This window comes from Leucoraja erinacea, chromosome 36, assembly GCF_028641065.1.
Source record: "Leucoraja erinacea ecotype New England chromosome 36, Leri_hhj_1, whole genome shotgun sequence".
In the NCBI taxonomy this organism is placed as follows: Eukaryota; Metazoa; Chordata; class Chondrichthyes; order Rajiformes; family Rajidae; genus Leucoraja; species Leucoraja erinaceus.
The window spans coordinates 5,030,959-5,057,704 of NC_073412.1; the positions used below are offsets into that span (position 1 = coordinate 5,030,959).

Genomic DNA, 26,746 nt, shown 5'->3' on the forward strand with positions numbered 1-26,746 from the left:
CTCTTAACGTTGCTCCCTATTTTGTACCTGAGGAAATACAACCGCAGGCAAAGACATTGTCAACTAGTAATAGCTACGACGTCTAATCAGATAATCTCCTCGCCTTCCCTCAACTGAAGGGACCACAGTCTTGTGTAGGAAGGAACTGCAGATGCTGGTTTACACAAAATGCTGGAGTAACTCAGCGGGACAGGCAGCATCTCAGGAGAGAAGGAATGGGTGACGTTTCGGGATGAGACCCTTCTTCAATCTGAAGATGGGTCTCGACCCCGAAACATCACCCATTCCCTCTCTCCAGAGACGCTGCCTGTCCCCCTGAGTTACTCCGGCATTTTGTGTCTATCTTTGAGGACAACAGCCTTCAATTAACCCTTGCAGGGAAGACCCTCCAGGAGATGAGCTCCTCAACCTTCTGCTTCAAATGTGCCACCTCCCGCTTTTCATCCTGATGTTCAGCAAAGTGTTGGAAAATTTGTCGCTAAATTCCATATATTCGAACCCCACAAACACAATGACCAGATTACCCAATGAACCAGGTTTTGGAGTTGCTTTGTACTCAAGTAAATTTGGCTATTCACATCTCCTCGATACGTTTGTCCTGGATCTGGTTCTTCGGATTGTTCCTCTCTTTTTAATGATAGAAACATAGGAAATGGGTGCAGGAGTAGAGGCCATTCGGCCCTTTGAGCATGCACCGCCATTCAATATGATCATGGCTGATCATCCAACTCAGTATCCTGTACCTGCCTTCTCTCCATACCCCCTGATCCCTTTAGCCACAAGGGCCACATCTAACTCCCTCTTAAATATAGCCAATGAACTGTGGCCTCAACTACCTTCTGTGGCAGAGAATTCCACAGATTCACCACTCTCTGTGCGAAAAATGTTTTTCTCATCTCGGTCCTAAAAGATTTCCCCCCTTATCCTTAAACTGTGACCCCTTGATCTGGACTTCCCCAACATCGGGAACAATCTTCCTGCATCTAGCCTGTTCAACCCCTTAAGAATTTTGTAAGTTTCTATAAGATCCCCCCTCAATCTTCTAAATTCTAGCGAGTACAAGCCGAGTCTATCCAGTCTTTCTTCATGTGAAAGTCCTGACATCCCAGGAATCGGTCTGGTGAACCTTCTCTGTACTCACTCTATGGCAAGAATGTCTTTCCTCAGATGAGGAGACCAAAACTGTACGCAATACTCCAGGTGTGGTCTCACCAAGACCCTGTACAACTGCAGTAGAACCTCCCTGCTCCTATACTCAAATCCTTTTGTTATGAATGCTAACATACCATTTGCTTTCTTCACTGCCTGCTGCACCTGCATGCCTACTTTTAATGACTGGTGTACCATGATGTTCTTTATTTAGTGAAGGTGGTGGTTTGCATATGATATATTTTAACTTGTAATTTATTTCTTTCCTTCGAGGCCCTTCTGGCTGGCTCTGGTTGTAGTCCTGATGATTCAACACGTCCTTGCTCGGTTCCTGTTCCTGCACAAGGACGGCAAAACCCTGAGTATTACCAACAGGTACGTACAGGCCCTGACCACGTGTAAAGGAGCTCCGTAAACTGCCTGTAGGTTTGCGCTAACTGAAGCTAACTGCATCGCTGCTGTGGCAGTAAAACATATCCATTGACTTGGCCTCCACAGCCGTCTGTGGCAATGAATTCCACAGATTCACCACCCTCTGACTACAGAAAATCCTCCACATTTCCTTCCGAACAGAACATCCTTTTACTCTGAGGCTGTGACCTCTGGTCCTAGACTCTCCCACATGCTAGGGTTGTAGATTAATTGGCTTTGGTAGAATCTAATGTGTGGGATAGTGTAAGTGTGCCCCCTTGCTATTGAGGGAGTGCAGCGTAGGTTTACAAGGTTAATTCCCGGGATGGCGGGACTGCCATATGCTGAGGGAATGGAGCAGCTGGGCTTGTACACTCTGGAGTTTAGAGGGATGAGAGGAGATCTCATTGAAATATATAAGATTGTTAAGGGCTTGGACACGCTAGAGGCAGGAAACATGTTCCCGATGTTGGGGGAGTCCAGAACCAGGGGCCACACAGTTTAAGAATAAGGAATAAGCCATTTAGAACGGAGACGAGGAAACACATTTTCTAATGGAGAGTGGTGAGTCTGTGGAATTCTCTGACAGAGGGTGGTGGAGGCAGGTTCTCTGGATGCTTTCAAGAGAGAGCTAGATAGGGCTCTTAAAAATAGCGGAGTCAGGGGGATATGGGGAGAAGGCAGGAACGGGGTACTGATTGGGGATGATCATATTGAATGGCGGTGCTGGTTTGAAGGGCCGAATGGCCTACTCCTGCACCTATTGTCTTGTCTATTGTAAGTGTGCGGGGATCGCTGGTCAGTGCAGACTCTGGGCTGAGGGGCCTGTTTTTGTGCTGTATCTCTAAGCCATCAGACTATTAAACACAACTCAAACAAAAATCTGAACTTTAATAGCCTATTGCCCTGTATATGTTTATATACATACATATATATATATATATATATATATACATACATACATGTGTCCATATACCATTGAAAATAAGTAAATAAATAAAATATATATGCACAAATATAAATATATATACACACACACACATATGTATGTATACACACATATATGCACATATATAAATGTATGTGTGTGTGTATATATATACACACGTATATATGTTTACATATATGCATACATACGTATATATGTGTGTATGTATTATATATATACACACACACATATATGTGTATATATATATACACATATATATGTGTGTGTGTGTATATTCACACACACACACATATATATATATATATCAATCATATATATATATATATATATACACACACATGTATATTTATTTTTGTGTGTATATATTTTATTTATTTACTTATTTTCAATGGTATATGGACACACTGATCTGTTCTGTATTCATGCCTACCATGTTCTGTTGTGCTGAAGCAAAGCAAGAATTTCATTGTCCTATCTGGGACACTTGACAATAAACTCTCTTGAATCTTGAATCTCTTGAAAACTAAGCCAAGCACAATGTACAGAAATGCCCGCTGTGTGGTTGGGATTTAGGATATTCATGAACTTGAGGCCAGGTCGGTAATCTGGCTGTAGGTTTAAGGTTGACCACATTTCGAAGGACATTTTTCGAAATAAAATCAACCGGTCTTTGTCATTCTTTTGCAGGCGAGGCCTCTACATCTTCACGTACCTGTTCTTTATGTTCAACGTGCTGATCGGCTCCATTGTTGCAGTGTGGCGGGTAGGCCTGACAGCGGTCTACAACATCATTCACTTCTGCAGGTTGGACATGAGCCTTCTCCACAGAGGGGCGGAGTGCTTTGACCCAGGTAACTTTTTTTTCCCAGCAGGAAAGGGAGTTTTTTTTTTTTTCCCATTTAAGTTTTGTTCTATCTATTGCAAAAAAAAACGTGCATCTCTTAGTTTAAAGGGCCTGTCACACTTTCACGACCTCTGCCGAGTTTGCCCTTGACTCGTACTCGCAGCATGGTCGTAGCAGGCTGTGATGCTAGTCTTAGGTACTCGCGGCATCAAGTAGGTCGGGGCGTTTTTCTAGCCTGATGAAAAATGTCCACGAGTAAAAAAAGTTGTGAATTTGTTCGTGAAAGTGGGACGGGTCCTTAACTCTCTCGAAAACATCCAATGAATTGGCCTCCACTGCCTCCTGTGGCAGAGAACGCCACAGATTCACAACTCTCTGGGTGAAAACGTTTTTCCTCATCTCAGTCCGAAATGGCCGACCCCTTACTCTTAACCTGTGACCCCCCCCAACATCGGGAACATTTTTCCTGCATCTTGCCTGTCCAAATGCCTTCAGAATTTTATATGTTTCTATATAGAAACATAGAAAATAGGTGCAGGAGTAGGCCATTCGGCCCTTCGAGCCTGCACCGCCATTCAATATGATCATGGCTGATCATCCAACTCGGTATCCTGTACCTGCCTTCTCTCCATACCCTCTGATCCCTTTAGCCACAAGGGCCACATCTAACTCCCTCTTAAATATAGCCAATGAACTGTGGCCTCGACTACCTTCTGTGGCAGAGAATTCCACAGATTCACCACTCTCTGTGTGTAAAAAATTATTTTCTCATCTCGGTCCTAAAAGACTTCCCTCTTATCCTTAAACTATGTGACCCCTTGTTCCGGACTTCCCCAACATCGGGAATAATCTTCCTGAATCTAGCCTGTCCAACCCCTTAAGAATTTTGTACGTTTCTATAAGATCCCCCCTCAATCTTCTAAATTCTAGCGAGTACAAGCCGAGTCTATTCAGTCTTTCATCATATGTCAGTTCCGCCACCCCGGGAATTAACCTGGTGAACCTTACTCTACACTCCCTCAATATCTACAATAGATACATGCTATAGGGATGGCACTGGGCAATTGTAAAGGAAATGGGACTTAGGAGTAACGTGAGCAAATGGTTAGTTTAGTTGGAGTATAAAGGGGAACAGACCCTTAACTCTTCCAGCATACAGCATGTGACAGAGTTTGTAGAGTTTCGCTGAATTTTTTGATTTTATATAAATCTGCAACAATCAAGTTCTTGGTCAGAATATTCTTGCTGGCCTCTGGATTAGACAATGTTTTTTTTTTCCCGCAATTCGACACCCAATGCAAGCTCGATGTATCAGCTGATCCGAGCAGCAGGACATTTAGGAGAGACACAAAAAGCTGGAGTAACTCGGTGGGTCAAGCAGCATCTCTGGAGAAAAGGAATAGGCGATGTTTCGGGCCAAGACCCTGCAGGCAGATTGTAACAATGTTGTTTCTCTAAATTATTCTCAAAGGGGCTAAAAAAAAAAAAAAAAAAAGATGCTGGAAATAGTCCTTTAAGTTGAAATATTCGTCTTGGTTTCTGAATTGCTGAGAATTTTTGACCCCTATTTTTCCTTGTCAGTTTGTTCTACGTAGATTTTTTTTTTGTTGCTCACCAGCACATCGCAAAATTGCTGAGGCAATGATGGGGAAAGTCTTGCAATGAGTAGCAGGGGATGGGAAGGGAGGAGGTGGAGAATGCAAACTCTGCCTCTTGCTGGTCGCCACCTCTGTGATGGGTATATGCCTCGTATCTGTCAACTGGCCATTGTAAACTAACGATCTTGTCCGAGGACACTAATGCAATTATCAAGAAAGCTCATCAGCGCCTCTACTTCCTGAGAAGATTACGGAGAGTCGGCTTGTCTCTCTAACTTCTACAGGTGCACAGTAGAGAGCATGCTGACCAGTTGCATCGTGGCTTGGTTCGGCAATTTGAGCCCCCTGGAGAGGAAAAGACTACAAAAAGTAGTAAACACTGCCCAGTCCATCATCGGCTCTGACCTGCCTTCCATCGAGGGGATCTATCGCAGTCGCTGCCTCAAAAAGGCTGGCCGTATCATCAAAGACCCACACACCATCCTGGCCACACACTCATCTCCCTGCTACCTTCAGGAGCCTGAAGACTGCAATGACCAGGTTCAGGAATAGCTACTTCCCCACAGCCATCAGGCTATTAAACCTGGCTCGGACAAAACTCTGATTATTAATAACCCATTATCTGTTTATTAGCACTTTATCAGTTTATTTATTCATGTGTGTGTATATTTATATTATGGTATGTGGACACACTGATCTGTTTTGTAGTAAATGCCTACTATGTTCTGTGTTCTGAAGCAAAGCAAGAATTTCATTGTCCTATACAGGGACACGTGACAATAAACTCACTTGAACTTGAACTTGTTTCTCTGGCAGCCTATCGCTGTTATGTCGGATTCCTGCTGGTGGAAGTCAGCCATTCGCACCCAGTGATGAAAGCGTTCTGCTTCCTCCTTCTCCGCTCCCAGGACTTGGGGTTGAGTAGAGGCGACAGATGCAAGAATGAGGAAGAAGGTGAGCTACTGGAGCAGGGGCGGGGAACCTGTGGCCTACAGGCCATTAAGTACGGCCTTTTGAATGAATCCAAATTTTGTCGGAACAAACCCTTCTATTTTTAGGAATATGTTTTTTATTCGTCTTTTATTATTTTTTATTTTAATCTTAAACGTATTTTAAATATCAAACAGTAAAAGAAAATTCAACTGAATAATCCTCCCCAACTGATGGCTAAAATTAAAACATTAGTAAGTCATGGGGCTATTTTAACACACTCATGATTCAGTTCTAATGCTACTCTAGACTCCAGAAAGCAAAGACTCCGGACAACCAAGTCATTAAAAGGTTAATTAACTTTAGAATTAACAAAATGTTTTCATTTTCTTGAAGTTAGTACATAGTAGTTAGATTTTTACAAAATATTGTACATTTTGAAGTAAATCTAATTCAAGTTTGTTCGATGCGGCATTATTAGGTTACAGCTAACTTAATGTGGCATTCCAACATGATAAGTTTCCCCACCCCTGTACTAGAGTAGGCCATAGGGCCCTTCGATGGGCCTGGAACCAGGAAATCATGGCTGATCATCTTCAGTATCCCGTTACCTGCCTTCACTGTCTAGTATGTCCAACCTACACTTAGCCACAAGGGCCACAAAAACTTCAAAATTAAATTGGAGCCAATAAACTGGCCTCGATATACCCTCTGTGGCATAGACACACCACACACACACCACTCTATATATGCAAAAAATATATATCTCATCTCGGTTTTATATATATATTATATATATATATATATATAGCTGTGACCCCTTGTCCTGGATATTTCCTATACATCGGGATATATATCTATCCTGCATCTAGCCTGTCCAACCCCACACACACACACACACACACACACACACACTATAAGATATATATCTCAATATCCTAAATATATAGAGAGTATATATAAGTATATCCAGTCTTTCTTGCATTAAATTGGTTTAGCTTTGCTGGAATCATTCTATAGCCCTCAGACCCACTCCCTCTATGGCAATCCCTCCTTCCTCAGATTTGGACATCCCCCAATACTTGGCACTTTAATTTCATGTTCGGTGTTTTTATAACAGTTGGCAGATCAATTTATCCCTCCTGGGATCAATAAAGTCCCATCGTATTGTAAGGTGATGGTTTTTCTTCTGCTACTTGCAGGGATCCAGTTGATGTCCAATCTGACGTTGTCCAAGACGGCCAGGTCCAGGCGTGTGCGGGCGAGGTGGCACTTGGCTTTCACCCTCCTGCGCAACCCAATATTGATCGCTTCCAGGAAGCCGGAAGTCTGCTCGGTCGCTGATCTGGTTTCAAATGGAGAATTGAACTCTTCCTCCCAACACAGCCCAGATGACAATCTCACTAAATCTGAACTTTGTGAAAAGGAGTAGGGCTGCTTGAGAATGTTGATTCTGTTCCCCTTATGATTCTGATGTTGGTCAAAAATCGACAGCGATTTTAACGATCTTGTGTAAAGGTTGTACACATGCCCCTCTCTGAGGACGTCATTTCTGGTCCCATTCCTACCCCCCCAAATCAATCAATGGTTGATTGCAAATGCAGGGTTTGGCCACTAGGTATCTCAGCGGAGGCACTCAAAGCTGGAGAAACTCAGCGGGTGCAGCAGCATCTATGGATCGAAGGAAATAGGCAACGTTTCGGGACAAAACCCAAAGGAAATAGGCAACGTTTCGGGTCGAAACCCAAAGGGTTTCGGCCCGAAACGTTGCCTATTTCCTTCGCTCCATAGATGCTGCTGCACCCGCTGAGTTTCTTCAGCATTTTTGTGTACCTGGTGAAATTTTTGTGTACCTGCTGGTGAAATTCAGCGGGTGCAGCAGCATCTATGGAGCGAAGGAAATAGGCAACGTTTCGGGCCGAAACCCGGAAGGGTTTCGACCCGAAACGTTGCCTATTTCCTTCAGGGTTTCGGCCCGAAAACGTTGCCTATTTCCTTCGCTCCATAGATGCTGCTGCACCCGCTGAGTTTCTCCAGCATTTTTGTGTACCTTCGATTTTCCAGCATCTGCAGTTCCTTCTTGAGCAGGTAGCTCAGCGGGCTGAGTTCTGAAACACTCAAATCTGCCTCGTTCGCTACTTGAAGGATATCTCCTGGAACAAAACCAGATGCTTGGGGTACAGTGCTCGTATAATCCCAGTGTGCCTTCCCAGCTTGAAATCGGAAAATGCTGGAAATACCCCGCAGATCTGCTCACACCTGTGAGGTGAAACACACACAACCTGTAGTGCTAATATTCCAGCATCTGTAGATACGTTTGATTTTGCTTTCTGCTGCTGTTCCGTGTTGCATATTACTGAAGTTTGAAGATGTTTAGACAAGATTTTGATAACCTCCACCAAGAGACATGGCAAAGTGTCCCAGAGTTACCCATTATAATGGATATAGTTATTTTAAAAAAACATCGTACTTTGAATTTGATAATGCACAAAGATTACGTACTTTTAAAATGCCAATAATTATGGAAAACTTGATGCCAATTTCCCACTGTTTATAGTCTGTAATTGTTAAGAATAAATGATATTAATCTACACAGCGTTTTGACCGGTAAAATCAAGACATCTTCCTGCAGCTTTTTCATGGGAACTGATGGTCTCAAATTATCAGTGGTTCTTGTCGGAGGTGACTTTTAATTATTTGGAAAGTATTCTTTCTTATTTGGTGGGATTTTGTTTTAAATGCTTACCACTGCACAATGGACACTAGGACCCATCACTATAAGAATGGGGGAGAGATCCTCGAATCTCCGATGCTGGGACTATATCTAGATATGAATAAATATGCAATGGTTAAAGCCTTGCGCTTATTTCCTGAGTTCTGGTCCGCAGTTGAGTTTTTAGTTCAGACTTCAGTGTGGAGACAGGCCCTTCAGCCCATCGAGTCCGCACCGGCCAGTGCTCATCCCTACACTAGTTCCACCCGACACACCAGAGGCAATTTACACAATCTAATTCACCTACAAACCCGCACTTCCTTGGAATGTGGGAGGAGACATTGGTACATGGTCACCATATGTGGTACATAAACCCACATGGTCACAGGGAGAGAGTAAAAGATTTAGGAGATTGAGAGGGGATCTTATAGAAACTTACAAAATTCTTAAGGGGTTGGAGAGGCTAGATGCAGGAAGATTGTTCCCGATGTTGGGCAAGTCCAGGACAAGGGGTCACAGCTTAAGGATAAGGGGGAAATCCTTTAAAACCGAGATGAGAAGAACTTTTTTCACACAGAGAGTGGTGAATCTCTGGAACTCTGCCGCAGAGGGTAGTCGAGGCCAGTTCATTGGCTATATTTAAGAGGGAGTTAGATGTGGCTAAAGGGATCAGAGGGTATGGAGAGAAGGCAGGTACGGGATACTGAGTTGGATGATCAGCCATGATCATATTGAATGGCGGTGCAGGCTCGAAGGGCTGAATGGCCTACTCCTGCACCTATTTTCTATGTTTCTAAAAACTCCATACAGACAACACCCCAAGTCGGGATCGAACCTGGATCTCTGGCGCTGTAAGGCAGCAGCTCTCCCTTGCCATCCTGTCTTAAGTTCTAACAGATGATGATGCCAAGACTATATGTTATTTACATGCGCCTAACCCTATGTTCCCTACATGTGCCCATACAAACCACTCTTCAATGTCACTATTCCCCACTAAATATCACCCATTCCTTCTCTCCAGAGATGCTGCCTCACCCGCTGAGTTACACCAACATTTAGTGGCTACCTTCGATTTAAACCAGAATCTGTAGTTCTTTCTTACACACGCTATTGTATCTGTTTGCAGGTACTCGCTACTCTGTGTGTCGTTCAAAAAAAATACTTGTCCCGTTCATCCCCTTTAAACTTGGTCTCTCTCACCTTAGAACTACGCCCTTGTTTCGTGTGTTGGAAGGAACTGCAGACGCTGGTTTAAACCGAGGATCAGACACAAAAAACTGGAGTAACTCAGCGGGTCAGGCAGCAAGCATCTCTGGAGAAAAAGAATGGGTGGGGTTTCGGGTCGAGACCCTTCTTCAGACCCCCCAATGCACGCTATGCAAACAAAATTAAATAAATCAATAAATAGATTGGCACACACATTGTGGAATTCTCTGCCACAGAAAGCAGTTGAGGCCAGTTCATTGGCTATATTTAAGAGGGGGTTAGATGTGGCTAAAGGGATCAGGGGGTATGGAGAGAAGGCAGGTACAGGATATTGAGTTGGATGATCATATTGAATGGCGGTGCAGGCTCGAAGGGCCTACTCCTGCACCTGTTTTCTATGTTTATACTTTTAAAAAAATGCCTCTCTCACCTTTTAAAGGTATGCCCTTTAGTCTTTGATATTTCCACGAGGAGGAGAGGGTTTGTGTCTACAAAGATCCTATAGCGAGCTATATAGAGCTATGGCGAGCATAGATTCTAGAGCGAGCTCCGCTATAGGATCTTTGGTCTACACTATCCATGCCTCACGTAATTTTGTATCCAACACATCTGGAGTATTGCGTACAGTTTTGGTCTCCAAATCTGAGGAAGGACATTATTGCCATAGAGGGAGTGCAGAGACGGTTCACCAGACTGATTCCTGGGATGTCAGGACTGTCTTATGAAGAAAGACTGGATAGACTTGGTTTATACTCTCTAGAATTTAGAAGATTGAGAGGGGATCTTATAGAAGCTTACAAAATTCTTAAGGGGTTGGACAGGCTAGATGCAGGAAGATTGTTCCCGATGTTAGGGAAGTCCAGGACAAGGGGTCACAGCTTAAGGATAAAGGGGAAATCCTTTAAAACCGAGATGAGAAGAACTTTTTTCACGCAGAGAGTGGTGAATCTCTGGAACTCTCTGCCACAGAGGGTAGTTGAGGCCAGTTCATTGGCTATATTTAAGAGGGAGTTAGATGTGGCCCTTGTGGCTAAGGGGATTAGTGGGTATGGAGAGAAGGCAGGTACGGGAGGCTGAGTTGGATGATCAGCCATGATCGTATTGAATGGCGGTGTAGGCTCGAAGGGCCGAATGGCCTACTCCTGCACCTAATTTCTATGTCTATGTTTCTATGTCCCCACCCTCAGCCTCTGACCTTCCGGACAAAACAATCCAAATATGTCCAACCTCTCCTTTCAATCCAGGATGGGATCAGACTGAGCACAGGACGGGAGCAGAGACACTGTGTGTAGCAAGGGACTGCAGAAGGACCTGGACACGAAACGTCCCCCGCTCCTTCTCTCCAGAGACGCTGCCTCACCCGCTGAGTTACTCCAGCATTTTGTGTCACCCGCTCCTTCTCTCCAGAGATGCTGCCTGTTACAATAGACAATAGGTGCAGGAGTGTCTGTCTTAGCCCAAAACTGGCCCTGCTTGGACGCTGCACCTGCTGCTGTGTGTGTGTGTGAGTGAAGATGTTTTTATCAGCGGCAGCCTGTCTCCACACCCCACTCTCCTCTCCTGTCTGACTGCCCCCCTCCCTCTCATCCACAGCCCGTCTCTGCAGCGCCGCCTGAGCCCGCTCCTTCTTCCTGAATAATGTAATTCTGATTGATCTGACCTGCTGCATTTTTAAAATCCTCGCAGAGAGAATTTTCCCCAAAGCCATTTATATGGAAATGGCAACGCGTGTCTTGTCACGCCAGCCCCGAGACTTAAGGCAACGGTCCTGAAATTGGGGTGGAGTAATGAAGAATTTCTAAATGCATTCAGTGCAAGTGTAAGGATCAAAGGGCAGTCTTGTCGACTGGTGAGATACCCCCCATCCCCCCCCCCCCCCCCCCCCTGCAGCGGTTTGTGAAACGTAAAGGGCCTGTCCCACTTGGGCGTCATTTGCGCGTCACGCAGATGGCGCTCCAAGATTTTGTACATCCCAAAATCCTGGGGCGCCGCGCGCATCGTGACGCGTAAATGATGTCGTGTAAATTACGCCCAAGTGGGACAGGTCCTACATTATACAGCTCTCCGTTACCACACACGTCTGCGCCCGATGTATTTACTTAGTGTAGAGATCCAGCCCACACTGACCATAGATCTCCCACGGTGTGTGCTCCTATATTATAGCATATGTGAGCTGCCATCGCGGGGCAGCCTGTGTCCGTGTTGTGTGATATGTTCTTTCCTATCTCTCCCGTCCCAGCTTTCACCCAACCCCCACTACAACCAATCAGTCTGAAGAGGCACCTCGCCCCCAAAACCTCGCCTGTCCCATGTTCTCCAGAGATGCGCTGAGTTTCTCCATCACTCTGTGTCCTGTGTGTATTCACCAGCATCTGCAGTGTCTTATTTAGTTCGCGCTAGACATACACTGTTGAAGCAGGTCCTTTGGGCCACCGAATCCACGTCGGCCATCGATCACCCCTCCAGAGATGCTGCCTGACCTGCTGGGTTACCCCAGTTCCTTGTGTCTTTTATTTTTTTTTAACGGTAAACAAGTCAGTTTTCCCCTCATTTTATGAAGAAGCGTTGGAGGAACTCGACGCGACAGACAGCGTCTGTGGCGGGGATTGGCAGACTCGGGACCCTTCTTCATTCAGACTGAACCGCTTGGGCAGTGGTATAAACCTTGATTTCTCTAACTTCAAGTAAACCCTGCCTTCTCTCTCTCTCTCTCCACCCCTCCGCCACCGTGCTGAGTCTCATTGTACTTGTTCTCGCCTAGAATATTTTGGCCTTCATAACAAGAGGATTTCAGTATAGGAGTAGAGAGGTTCTTCTGCAGTTGTAGACCACATCTGGAGTATTGTGTATAGTTTTTGTCTCCTAATTTGAGGAAGGACATCCTTGTGATTGAGGCAGTGCAGCGTAGGTTCACCAGATTGATCCCTGGGATGGCGGGACTGTCATATGAGGAAAGATTGAAAAGACTAGGCTTGTATTCACTGGAGTTTAGATGGATGAGGAGGGATCTTATAGAAACATACAACATTATAAAAGGACTGGACAAGCTAGATGCAGGAAAAATGTTCCCGATGTTGGGCGAGTCCAGAACCAGGGGCCACACAGTCTTAGAATAAAGGGGAGGTCATTTAAGACTGAGGTGAGAAAAACTGTTTTTACCCAGAGAGTTGTGAATTTGTGGAATTCCCTGTCACAGAGGGCAGTGGAGGCCAAGTCACTGGATGGATTTAAGAGAGAGTTGGATAGAGCTCTCGGGGCTAGTGGAGTCAAGGGATGTGGGGAGAAGGCAGGCACGGGTTATTGATTGGGGACGATCAGCAATGATCAACAATGAATGGCGGTGCTGGCTCGAAGGGCCGAATGGCCTCCTCCTGCACCTATTGTCTATGTTTCTAACACGGCCTGTTTCCTTTATCATCGTTAATTTTTTTTGCATATCTTTCATTCCTTTGTTCTATATCACCGTCTATATCTCTCGTTTCCCTTTCCCCCAGTTCTCAGCCTGAAGAAGGGTCTCGACCCGAAACGTCACCTATTCCTTCTCTCCAGAGATGCTGCCTGTCCCGCTGAGTTACTCCGGCTTTTTGTGTCTATCTTCAGTGTAAATCAGCATCTGCAGTTCCTTCCCGCACCGTTGAGTTCCCCCATAGTTGTTTGTTGATTACTCCAACACGCACCATCTGCAGACACGTGTTTGCCCTGCAATAGACTTTCGAAGGAAGAATTAATTGCTGAAAGATATCTGGCATTAAAAAAAAAATGCATTCCAAACAGTGTATTTTTGCTCTGATAATCAAATATTATGTTTTGATTTGACAGAAGGAACCGCAGATGCTCGAATCTTCAGCAAAATAAAACACAAAAAGTGCTGGAGTAACTCAGTGGATCAGGCAGCATCTGTGGAGAACATGGATAGGTGACGTTTCACAGAGTGCTGGTGTAACTCAGCGGGTCAGGCAGCATCTGTGGAGAACATGGATAGGTGACGTTTCACAGAGTGCTGGAGTAACTCAGTGGGTCAGGCAGCATCTGTGGAGAACGTGGATAGGTGACGTTTCACAGAGTGCTGGAGTAACTCAGTGGGTCAGGCAGCATCTGTGGAGACAGCACTGCAAGGGCATAAAGGGAAGAATTTAAACTTCGTGTCGAAGCAAGGAACTGCAGGTGCTGGCTTACAAAAAGAAGTCACAACGTGCTGGAGGGGGAATGTTGGTTAGTTACCTACAGTGGGACAATTCAATATAGAGTGATACAGTGTGAAAACAGGCCCTTCGGCCCAACTTGCCCATACTGGCCAACATGTCCCAGCTACACTAGTCCCACCTGCTTGCGTTTGGCCCATATCCCTCCAAACCTGTCCTATCCATGTACCTGTCTAACTGCTGCTGAAACGTTGGGATAGTCCCTGCCCCAACTAACTCCTCTGGCAGCTTGTTCCATACACCCACCGCCCTTGGTGTGAAAACGTTACCCCTCAGATTCCTATTAAATCTTTTCCCCCCCCCCCCCCCCCCCTTCACCTTAAACCCATGTCCGCCGTTTTCCATTGACGCAGCGAGATTGTTCTTTCAAAGTCAAAGATTTTCAAACTCAAGTCCCAAATAGGATTTTGATATGTTTCGCTTTTAATTTTTATAAACACAGAGATAAAGCATTTCAAGGGGTCGGTGCGGGGCGACAGGGGCGGGCAGGAAAGTGGGTTGGTCGAAGTTACAAAAACGCACACACCTGGGCCCCGCAAGTGGACGGCGACGGCCCAATAACTCTCTCAAGAGAAGTTCCTCCACACTAACGCGACGGGGGCCATGTTACACTACGCACTTTAGACGCACTAGTCTCTTAAATACAATACAATGGGCTGCTGGTGTGGAGTGGAATATCAGCTGCGGGACAGAGGAGGAGGGGGCGGTAGTGGGCACAACAGTGTCACTGGCAAACATCGAGAGATAATACACAGACAATATTAGCTTCACCACATTAACTGAGGGCAAGGGGGGGGGGGGGGAGTTGGGGAGAGGAGGGGAGAGGATGGGGGAAGAGAGGGGAGAGGGAAGGGAACGGAGGGGGGAGAGAGAGGGGAGGAGAGGGAGGGGTTTGAGACGGTGGGGGAGAGACGGGGGGGGAGAGATGAAGGGGAGAGGAAGGGGAGAGGGGGCGAGAGGGGGAGAGGATGGGGGAGAGGGAGGGGGGGAGAGGGAGGGGGGGGTGGGGGGGAGGGGGGGGGGAGAGGAGGGAGGGGAGGGGCGGGGGGGGGAGAGGGGAGGGAGGAGGGGGTGGAGGGGAGAGAGGAGGGGAGGGGAGAGGAGGAGGGGAGAGGAGGGGTGGAGAGAGGGGGTGGAGAGAGAGAGGGGGGAGAGGGAAGGGGGAGAGCGGAGGGGGGACAGAGAGGGGTGGAGACGGGTGGGGAGAGACCTGGGGGGGGGGTGGGGAGAGGAGGGGGAAGGGGAGAGGGGGGGAGAGGAAGTGGGAGAGAAGGGAGGGGAGGGTCGCAGTGAAAGGTCGCAGACGCCCAAAGAAAGTCTACAAGGGTCAACAATGGTTGAAAATCCTTCAACCCGAGCACCATAGTTTTCCAATAAAGAATGTTCACACACAAACGAAACAGTCGCTCTCAGATGGTTGACTTGGGACATTTGGTCGCGAAGGGGAAGGCTGCTAATTCCCAAATCCGTGCTACTTCTGCCAATAGACAATAGACAATAGGTGCAGGAGGAGGCCATTTGGCCCTTCGAGCCAGCACCGGTAATACGATTCAACGGTAAAATTCTGAAAACTGAATAAAAACCACGGCCGTTGTCACCGTGTGTAGATCTAGAGGGGTTTTTTTTTTAAATCCTGGGCGAGATTTGGGTATTTGTTGTGTATTTTCTGCGGTTGGGTTAGTTAGTCATGGCTGGCGATCGTTGGCGATCTTTGGCGATCGTTGGCGACCGTTGGCGATCGTTGGCGATCGTTGGCGATCGTTCTCAGCGCACTGGTCGCCTGTAGTTGCCATTGATCTCCTCGCCGATGTTGACGGCTTCTGCCCCCAGCGGCAGGCGGTCGCTGTACTCAGAGTAAACCTCGAACTCGTCGGGGTTGGCTTTGACCTGAGACTCTGGCCTGCCCTCAGCATCTAGGCTACCTCCTTCAACCCCAGCCTCGCTGGCCTCGTAGACCTGAGTCGAGCCGTGCAGAGAAGAGGCGGCGGCGGCCGCTTCGAAAGGGCTGCCCGCTTCCTTCTCCACGCCGCCCGGGACCTGAGTCTTCATAATCAACTTGTAGGTCTTGCCCTGGTACTTGTACATCAGGTGACAACAGGTGGCCCCAAGCAAGGGCACGGTGGCCACGCTCAGGAGGATGCAACTCACCACGACCATGATGAACAAGGATGGGATCTTCCTGCGAGTGGTGAAGACCACCTGCACTTGGCAGTCGTGGCAGTCGGTGTGGGTGAAGCATAGCGTGTAGTTGGATCCCGGTTTTAGCTTCTGGAAGCGGTACGAGTTGACCCCGCTCTCGATGGTGGACCACTGGACCACCGACACTTCTCCCGGCACATGCCCCCAACACAGGAACAACATTTGGGGCTTCCTGGCGCCCGCCGGGCTCTGGAAAGGAGTCAACTGGACCCTGGCGTCGTTGTCACTCACCTCCATGGCCAGTACCCCGAAATCAAAGGTTCGTGGCTTCATCTCTGAGCTCATGTTGAACGCGTGGTTGGAGATGAAGCGGCTTAGATCTCTCTTGGCGCAGCTCAGTGCGTCCGGGGCGCTTGGGGCAGGGTCTCGGGTGGGATTGCCGACCGCCGTGGGCTCCAGTTGTCCGACCTTCCCCTGTAGGTCGGGCCCGCTGGTGACTCCCCCTTTCGCCCGGAGCTTGGTGGAGGCGCTGGGGCTCGGCGCACGTCCCTTAGTGTAGCCGGGGTCCCGTTTTGCATTGGGACTAAGCACCACTTCCAAGGAAGACTCGTTGCTTCCTAACAGGTTGCTGGCCAGGCAAGTGTAGACCCCCTCCTCGTACTTGGTCAGGCGGGGGGGATGACCAGCGTCCCGTTCTTCAGGACCACCAAGCGTTCCTGTTCCCCCTCCTTGCCGCTGGCCAACACCCTCCCTTCCCCTCTCGCCATCGCCCCGGCCCTCGCCTCGTTGAGGTCGACCTCCGTGTTGGATGTCCGCACCTTCCAGCGGATCTGTGGCGCGGGGTTGCCCGTGGAGTTGCAGTGGATGGTGAGGGTTTGGCCTTGGAAGAAGCCGGCCGTGTCGTTGCTGCCGTGGTAGCTCAGCTGGACCTGAGGCGCGGCGCAGTGTAACTGGGGGAGGTCCACCACCGCCGTTCCCCTTAGCCCCACCGGCTCTGAGCACTGGATGTCCTGTTTCTCTGGAATGGAGATGAGCGCTTGGAGGACCCATTCCTTCAGCCACTCCAGCCGGCAGTCGCAGGAGAAGGGGTTGGTGTAGATCTGGAGATGGGACAGAGAGGTCAAGGAATCGAAGGTGCCCCGCGGGAAGGTACGGAAGCTGTTACTGTTGATTCGGAGAGAGCGCAGATCCTTGAGGTTGGAGAAGGCATCCCTGGGCAATCCGAAAAGGAAATTGTTGTTCATCTTCAGAAGCTGCAAGGAGGTGAGGTTGTAGAGGTCCCGCCACGGGAAGCGGGCGATCTGGTTGTGGCTGATGTCCAGGTTCTTGAGTTGGGACAATTTAGCCAAAGTCCCGTCCTCGATGGTGGAGATCTCATTGTGGGCCAGCCACAGGGAGGTGACATGCGGCAGCCCCAGGAACGAGCTGCTCAGCAGCGACCTGATCTTGTTGGCCGACAGGCTGAGGGTGGTGACATTCTGGGGCAGGTTGTCCGGAACGGAGGCGAAGTTCTTGTAGGCGCAGTCGGCGAATTGGTGCGAATATTTGTCCTGGCAAACACACAGCTCGGGGCAGGCGTGGGCGCTCCAGGGAGCCGCCAACAACAGCGCGCCGACCAACACCAACATCATCCCGGGCCTGCAACAAAGCAAAAACACCAACACACACACACACACACACGCACCAGGAACTAACTGCAGGTGCTGGAATCCTGGGCAAATCACAAAGTGCTGGAGGAACTCAGCGGGTCAGGCAGCATCGGTGGAGGGAATGAATGACCAGGCGATGTTTCCGGCCGGGGTGTGTAGGAAGGAACTGCAGATGATGGTTTAAACTGGAGATGAAACATAGAAACATAGAAACATAGAAATTAGGTGCAGCAGTAGAGGCCATTCGGCCCTTCGAGCCTGCACCGCCATTCAATATGATCATGGCTGATCATCCAACTCAGTATCCCGTACCTGCCTTCTCTCCATACCCCCTGATCCCCTTAGCCACAAGGGCCACATCTAACTCCCTCTTAAATATACCCAATGAACTGTGGCCTCAACTACCCTCTGTGGCAGAGAGTTCCAGAGATTCACCACTCTCTGTGTGAAAAAAGTTCTTCTCATCTCGGTTTTTAAAGGATTTCCCCTTTATCCTTAAGCTGTGACCCCTTGTCCTGGACTTCCCTGATGAAACGCCACAAGCTGGAGTTACTCAGCGGGACAGGCAGCATCTCTGGAGAAAATGAAATGGGCGACATTTCGGGTCGAGGCCGTTCTTCAGACTGATGTAGTTCCCCCAGCGATGTTTGTATCTCCGTGGAAGGGAACTGGATCATTGAATACCCACAGAATGGAACTGCTAGAGTCTGGGGAAGGGTCCCGACCCCCCAACCGTTGTCTGAGAATTTCCCTCCACAGGCGCTGCCCGACCCCGCTGAGTTGCTCCAGCACTTTGTGTTTTGACCAGCCGAATGTCGTCTAATGCCCAGACCGCCCCTTCACACCCCCCCCCTCCCCCATCTCCCCCCCCCCCTCCCCCCACCCCTCTCCCCTCTCCTCCCCGCCCCCCCCCCTCCTCACCCCCTCCCCTCCCCTCTCTCCTCTCCCCTCTCCCCTCTCCCCTCACCTCCTCTCCCCTTGCCCTCTCCCCTCTCCCCTCTCCTCCCCTCTCCTCTCCTCCTCCCCTCCCCGCTCTCCCCCTCTCCCCTCTCCCCTCTCCTCCCCGCCCCCCCCCTCTCCCACCCCTCCCCTCTCCCCTCTCCCCTCTCCCCTCTCCCCTCTCCCCTCTCCCCCCCTCCCCTCTCCCCTCTCCCCTCTCCCCTCCCCCTCTCCCCTCTCTCCCCTCTCCCATCCCCTCCCCCCACCCCTCTCCCCTCTCCCCCTCCTCCCCCCACCCCGCCACCCTCCTTTAAATGCCCTTTAATAACTCGCTACAACACAGAGACTCCCCCCGCCACCAAACAGCCGGTGAGGTGAACGCTGTGTCTCCTCCAGCCGTGGCCTCGTTTTGCCATCAGCAGCATTCAACCCGGACACTTTCATCCGCCTTGTGTTCGCATAAAGGAGATGGCTCCATCTCTCCGCGGCGCCCGGAGCCGGGCAGCGTCTCGGCGTCTCGCCAGCAAACGGGGTGATGTGCCATTGCCCCCCAGAGCTCGATTCACCCAACACTTGTGTCCCACACACTCACACTGACACACACACACTCACACACACTCACACTGACAAACACACACACACACACTCACACACAGACACATTCATACTCACACACACACTCACACCGACACACACACACATTCATACTCACACACACACACACACACACACACACACACACAGAGACACATTCATACTCACACTGACAAACACACACTCACACACGTCATACACACACACACTCACACGCTGGCACACCCACACACGCTCATACACATGCAGTCACACACGCCTACACAAGTACCCACATGGACACACACACACACACACACGTACGCGCGCACACTCACACGGACACTGACACTGACACACGCTCACACATGCACACTCACACACACACACACACACATACCCTCACACACATCCATACACACACACACACTCACACACACATACCCTCACACACAGCCATACACACACACACACTCACGCACACTCAACACACAATTGTACGCACACATTCACATTCACACTCACACTCACACCTTCACGCACACACCCACATACTAGTGCGCGCACTCACATAAGCACCGCGATCCATTTAAAGTGCAGGAATCCCGCCCTTGTAAATACTAACACTAAATATCTTCACACGAAACACCGACACAAATTCATTCCTAGATCCTGAATTTAAGGGAGCTGTCGACTTTATTAAAAACGTGCCAAATCGATGCCGTTATTCATTTGATTTTAGATATTCTAAACCTGGAAATTCTCGTTTAACCTTGGAGATAAATTTGTATAGAATGATACATTCACCTCCACGAGAAGGAAATTCTTGGGGGAAAAAACTCGTGTTCGGGTGAGAAGTTTGCAAAAGCCTCAATCGGCGATATTAAGATGATAAAACTGGGTGTGAAGATTATTTAACCGTTGAAGCCGATATTACTTAATGTATAATTCTCGTCTGTCTCGCTCGACAAGAACAGGAATTGCGTTTAGCCATGTTTTCCCCAATCGATGCACGACCAGATAGCTTGTATTTTCGACTTGGGGAATTATGAATTTCACGAATAAAAATGAATTGGCATTCCCTCCCTCGTATATCGGCGCCGACCCGATCCGGGTCGAGAAAATGCCAAATCACACCTCCCCCCCAAACTGAAACGGCCCCTGAACAATGCCAGATAATTGCAATCGAAATATTCCTTCAGCACCTAATTCCAGGGGGGTGGGGGACCTTGAAGATTCACCATTCTCAAATTCGGAGCATTTCTGGTGCATCTGACGCCCGGAATTCAATGAGTTCTTCCGGCAGCTCAGTCGAGAAATTTCGTTGGTTTTCGAGTTTGCGAGTATTTTAAGGCGTGAAATAGCTTTATTTTATTGCTTTTAAAAAAAAGGTGCCCTTCAGAACTCAGCGTCTGTCCGGGAGAAGGCACAGAATGGACAAAAAAACGAAACGAGAAATGCTAAAACTGGAGTCCAATTGAACCTTCTCATCCGTTCAAATTCTATAGACAATTCCTCGCGTTTTTGTGAAGTCCATGTTGTAAAGATATCTTGCAATATCAGGTTAATTCCCCTAATTTGAGGAAGGACATTCTTGCTATTGAGGGAGTGCAGCGTAGGTTTACAAGGTTAATTCCCGGGATGGCGGGACTGTCATATGCTGAGAGAATGGAGCGGCTGGGCTTGTATACTCTGGAGTTTAGAAGGATGAGAGGGTATCTCATTGAAACGTATAAGATTATTAAGGGTTTGGACACACAGGAAACATGTTCCCGATGTTGGGGGAGTCCAGAACCAGGGGCCACACACAGTTTAAGAATAAGGGGTAAGCCATTTAGAACGGAGACGAGGAAACACTTTTTCTCACAGAGAGTGGTGAGTCTGTGGAATTCTCTGCCTCAGAGGGCGGTGGAGGCAGGTGCTCTGGATGTTTTCAATAGAGAGCTGGATGGGGATCTTAAAAATAGCGGAGTCAGGGGATATGGGGAGAAGGCAGGAACGGGGTACTGATTGGGGATGATCAGCCATGATCACATTGAATGGCGGTGCTGGCTCGAAGGGCCGAATGGCCTCACCCTGCACCTATTGTCTATTGTCTATAAATCGGCCTGGCAACTTAAATGGGTTTAATTCAATTATTCTTACCTTGTTTGTGCTGGCGTTGATATTCTGCTGCTGTGGTGAAAGTGTGAACTCGCCGATCTTGGTCGGATTTCCACCCCCCGCCCCGGGTAAATTTTACGCACTTCTGCGGGGTAACTGGGGCGCAACAGCGGCGGAAAGTCCTGGCGACAGCGGGCAGTAGAGGGGGGTCGGGGTTAGTCCGGGCTCAGCGGCGGCCACAAGGTGCATTTTCTGGGGTTTGGCGGTGGTTGTAGGCGGGCACACGCCCGTAGTGGGAGCGGGATGGTTGTGGCTGGGATCTCCAGGCGCGCTCCCGCCGGCCTCGGGGGCGCGCAGCCTCTCCCAGGTGCCGCGCCTCCTCGTGTAGGAAGCAGCCGCCTTGAGATGAGAGCGACGGGGGTGGGGAGAAGGAGAAGGAGAGAGAGTGTGAGAGAGAATGAGAGAGAGAGAGAGAGAGAGAGAGAGAGAGAGAGAGAGAGAGATAGAGAGGAGAGTGAGAGAGAGAGTGTGAGAGAGAGAGAGTATGAGAGAGAGAGAGAGAGAGAGAGAGAGAATGAGAGAGAGAGAGAGAGAGATGAGAGAGAGAGAAAGAGAATGAGAGGGAGAGAGAGAGAGAGAGAGAGAGAGAGAGAGAATAGAGAGAAGAGAGAGAGAGATGGAGAGAGAGTGTTTTATCATGCTAATGAAGTTTATACATTGGAAAATAGAAAATGGAATTGAATTGGGAGAAAGAGAGAGGGAGGGAGGGAGAGAATGAGAGAATGAGAGAGAGAGAGAGAGAGAGAGAGAGAGAGGGAGAGAGAGAGAGTGAGAGAGAGAGAGAGAGAGAGAGAGAGAGAGAGAGAGAGAGAGAGAGAGAGAGAGAGAGAGACGGAGAGAGAGAGAGAGAGAGAGAGAGAGAGAGAGAGAGAGAGAGAGAGAGAGAGAGAGAGAGTGAGAGAGAGAGAGAGAGAGAGAGAGAGATAGAGAGATAGATAGAGATAGAGAGAGAGATAGATAGATAGATAGATAGATAGATAGATAGATAGATAGATAGATAGATAGATAGATAGATAGATAGATAGATGCAGGAGGGAAAGAGACGGGTGGTGTGGGAGAGGGAAAGTGAAGGGGGGAGAGTGTGAAAGGAAGAGAGACAGATGGAGAGAATGTGAAAGGATGCCAGAGGGAGAAAGAGTATGTGAAAGAAAGAGAGAGGGATGGAGAGAGTGGAGAAAGAGGATGGGAGGAGAGAATGTGAAAAGAAGAGAGGAGAGGGAGAGAGTGTGTGTGTGGAAGGAAGATGGAGAGAGAGGGAGTGTGAAAGGAAGAGAGAGGGAGGAGAGAACGTGAAAAGATGAGGAGAGAGTGAAGAGGAGAAAGGGAGAGAGTGTGAAAAGAAAGAGAGAAAGGGAGAGTGAAATGAAGAGAGGGAGGGAGTGAGTGTGTGTGTGTGTGAAAAGAAGATAGGAGAGAGATGGAGAGAGTGTGAAAGAGGGAGGGAGGAGAGAACGTGAAAAGATGAGAGTGAAAGGAAGAGAGGGAGAGAGGGAGTGTGAAAGAGAGTGAGAGAGGGTGCAGCAGTGTGTGTGAGTTGGTGAGGATCACAATATGATGCTTGTCCTTGTCACACGATGAGCTGACCTCCACATTGTGAACAGGCATTTTATAATCTAATCCCCGCCGGCGAGGTGTGTAAATGTGATTCATGTGGAATATTTCATCAGGATTTTTAAAACCCATTTGTTGCTGGAAGTGGTCAGAGTGCATTATCATTAAGCCTCCCTGTCTCTCTGCCCGTGTGTCCGTGTGTGTGTGTGTGTGTGTATTTTCTCCAGAGATTCTGGCTGACCCGCTGAGTTATTCCATATTATTCATATTATTACAATCAGTATTAGGACCCCGGGGGCAGGGATGGGAAAGCGCCGGCAGCAAAACTATTATTGAGAGAAGGCGCCCCTCCCTCCCCTCTCTCCATCTCTCCCTCTCTCCATCCCTCTCTCCACGCCGCGGCTCACGGCCTGAGTGACTGCCCGCTCTACCTGTTCTCTCAGCCGGTAGGTACAGCAAATAATGTCTTCATACAATGGACTCATAGATGGATCTGTACGTGGAGAAACTATGAATCATAACATATAATCTCAAATGTACACATAGATATAAATAAATTAGATAGAAAGATAGATAGATAGATAGATAGATAGATAGATAGATAGATAGATAGATAGATAGATAGATAGATAGATAGATAGATAGATAGATAGATAGATAGATAGATAGTAGATAGATAGATAGATAGATAGATAGATAGATAGATAGATAGATAGATAGATAGATAGATAGATAGATAGATAGATAGATAGATAGATAGATAGATAGATAGATAGATAGATAGATAGATAGATAGATAGATAGATAGATAGATAGATAGATAGATAGATAGATAGATAGATAGATAGATAGATAGATAGGTAGATAGATAGATAGATAGATAGATAGATAGATAGATAGATAGATAGATAGATAGATAGATAGATAGATAGATAGATAGATAGATAGATAGATAGATAGATAGATAGATAGATAGATAGATAGATAGATAGATAGATTAGATAGATAGATAGATAGCTAGATAGATAGATAGATAGATAGATAGATAGATAGATAGATAGATAGATAGATAGATAGATAGATAGATAGATTGATAGATAGATAGATAGATAGAAGAAGATAGATTTAGATCGTCTACGTTCTAAATAGGCTTTCGGCCCTTCTTAACCACCATTCAATGTGTCATGGCCATCCCCAATCAGTACCCGTTCCTGCCTTCTCCCCATATCCCCTGACTCCACTATTTTTAAGAGCCCTATCTAGCTCTCTCTTGAAAGCCTCCAGAGAACCGGCCTCCACCGCCCTCTGAGGCAGAGAATTCCACAGACTCACCACTCCCTGTGAGGAAAAGTGTTTCCTCGTCTCCGTTCTAAATGGCTTACTCCTTATTCTTAAACTGTGTGTGTGGCCCCTGGTTCTGGACTCCCCCAACATCGGGAACATGTTTCCTGCCTCTAGCGTGTCCAAGCCCTTAACAATCTCATATGTTTCAATGAGATCCCCTAGATAGATAGATGCACACAGATACACACACATACACACAGATAGACACAAAAAAACTGGAGTAACTCAGCGGGTCAGACAGCATCTCTGGAGAAATATACATACATGCACACACGGGCAGAGAGACAGAGAGGCCGCACTCAGTGAATCAAACAGACAGATACAGGTGTGTGTAAGAAGGGACTGCAGATGCTGTTTTAAACCGAAGAAACGTCACCCATTCCTTCTCTCCAGAAATGCTGCCTGTCCCGCTGAGTGACTCTAGTTTTTTTGTGTCTATAGACAGATACAGGTAGATGTCCAAATATAATTCCCTGAAAAATCTCCAGCATAAATAGTGTGTGAAATTTCCGCCTTGTTTGGGAATCAACGCGGCATTATGTGTCGCCCATCTGTGTGAAGGGGCGTTGGAGGTGAGTTACAGGGTGAGATTCCGTAGCCCTGTGTTCTCTCGTGTCTCCGGCTCGCCGCCCGGGTGCCATTGGCTGCCCGCGGGGCAGCGCGACTCAGCGGCCTCGCCCTTGCTTACCACCGGCAACCTGGAGGCGGGGAACGAGGGGACTCTCTCTTCCTTTCACACTCTCCCCCCTTCACTTTCCCACTCCCACACCACCCGCCTCTTTCCCTCCTGCATCTCTATCTATCTATCTATCTATCTATCTATCTATCTATCTATCTATCTATCTATCATCTATCTATCTATCTATCTATCTATCTATCTATCTATCTATCTATCTATCTATCTATCTATCTATCTATCTATCTATCTATTTATCTATCTATCTATCTATCTATCTATCTATCTATCTATCTATCTATCTATCTATCTCTCTATCTATCTATCTATCTCTCTCTCTATCTATCTATCTATCTCTCTATCTCTCTTTCTCTCTCTCTCTCATTCTCTCTCTCTCTCTCTCTCTCTCTCTCTCTCTCTCTCTCTCTCTCTCTCTCTCTCTCTCTCTCTCTCTCTCTCTCTCACTCTCTCTCTCTCTCTCTCTCTCCCTCATTCTCTCTCACACACACACACTCTCGCTCACATTCTCTCTCTCTCTCTCTCCCTCTCTCTCTCTCTCTCACTCTCTCTCTCTCTCTCTCTCTATCTCTGTCTCTCTCTCTCTCTCTCATTCTCCGACAGCGGCCTCTCTCTCTCTCTCCGTTTCTGTACCTTTCTCTCCCTCTCTCTCTACAGAGTCTCTCTCTCAACACAAAAACATCAGCCATTCCTTCTTCCTCCAGACCCGCTGTTTTGCGCGTTTAAACCAGCACCTGCAGTTCATTCTTACACAAATCTAATGTCCTTTGTCCCGGCTTTTCACCATCACACACAACCAATTGAAACCAACTCCGGCCTCGCCCAGTTTCATCTCAGGGCCATTTGCCCGTTTAAGCCAACGATGGCTACAAACTCTCAGCACTTCAAACCGAAAATCCTTTGGCAAACAAATCACAGTGAGGAATTGTCGCCTCCATATCTGACATTTTCGATAAAGCCCTTTGCAAAAAAAAAATCAAACTCGATGGCTGGAGCAGTGACATTGAAGAGGCGTTTCTGAAGTTTAAAACCGTGGGTGAAAGATGTGGATTTTGAGAACTTTTATTTTCCCGGGGACTCAGAGACAGAATTGAAACGTTGCATTGAAATCTGCTTGAAATCCAAGTCAGAACGAAATGAAAGAGAGCGTGTGTAAGTGGATGGAAATAATTGCACGTAAGAAGGAACTGCAGATGCTGGAAAATCGAAGGTAGACAAAAGTGCTGGAGGAACTCAGCGGGTGCAGCAGCATCTATGGATGCGGGTCGCTGCCTCAATAAGGCAGCCAGCATCATCTATAGATGCTGCTGCACCCGCTGAGTTTCTCCAGCACTTTTGTCTACCTGAAATAATTGCATGTCATGTTTCAGACGTTGAGAAGTTAATTGGAAATAAGTGTTGCTGCGTTTTTGCAGCCTCGCCAGACGGATGCAACAGTTCGGTTCCCTCGAGACATCAGTCGCCTTCATCCAGTTAGATGAGGTATAAATGCTTCGCGATGATGCAGATATTAAGATGATAAGGCAGCCAGCATCATCAGAGAACTACACCACCCTGGCCACACTCTCATTTGCCCCACCCCCTCCATCGGGGAGAAGATACAGGAGTCTGATAGCTGTACCGCTCAGGTACCGGAACAGCTACTTCCCTAGAGCCATCAGGCTATTAAACACGACTACCTCAAATAAGCTC

General features: G+C 47.8%; 2 protein-coding genes across 2 annotated transcripts in view; one reads left to right on the forward strand and one right to left on the reverse strand.

The window, feature by feature from the left end:
• stra6 (signaling receptor and transporter of retinol STRA6) overlaps positions 1–7,535 on the forward strand; it is a 45,819-nt gene extending 38,284 nt beyond the window's left edge. Inside the window, exons 14-17 of the mRNA XM_055662788.1 lie at positions 1,423–1,524; positions 3,197–3,360; positions 5,768–5,905; positions 7,084–7,535. Coding sequence (XP_055518763.1) covers positions 1,423–1,524; positions 3,197–3,360; positions 5,768–5,905; positions 7,084–7,313 — 634 coding nt within the window. The 3' untranslated portion in view covers positions 7,314–7,535. The remainder of the gene's footprint in view (positions 1–1,422; positions 1,525–3,196; positions 3,361–5,767; positions 5,906–7,083) is intronic.
• A 7,744-nt stretch (positions 7,536–15,279) lies between these two features.
• islr2 (immunoglobulin superfamily containing leucine-rich repeat 2) lies at positions 15,280–21,881 on the reverse strand. Its single transcript, XM_055662524.1, is given in 3 exon segments — positions 15,280–16,816; positions 16,819–17,779; positions 21,448–21,881. Coding segments are annotated over 2 exon segments (2,004 nt in total). The 5' UTR covers positions 17,773–17,779; positions 21,448–21,881; the 3' UTR covers positions 15,280–15,766.
• Between the last annotated feature and the right edge of the window lie 4,865 nt (positions 21,882–26,746).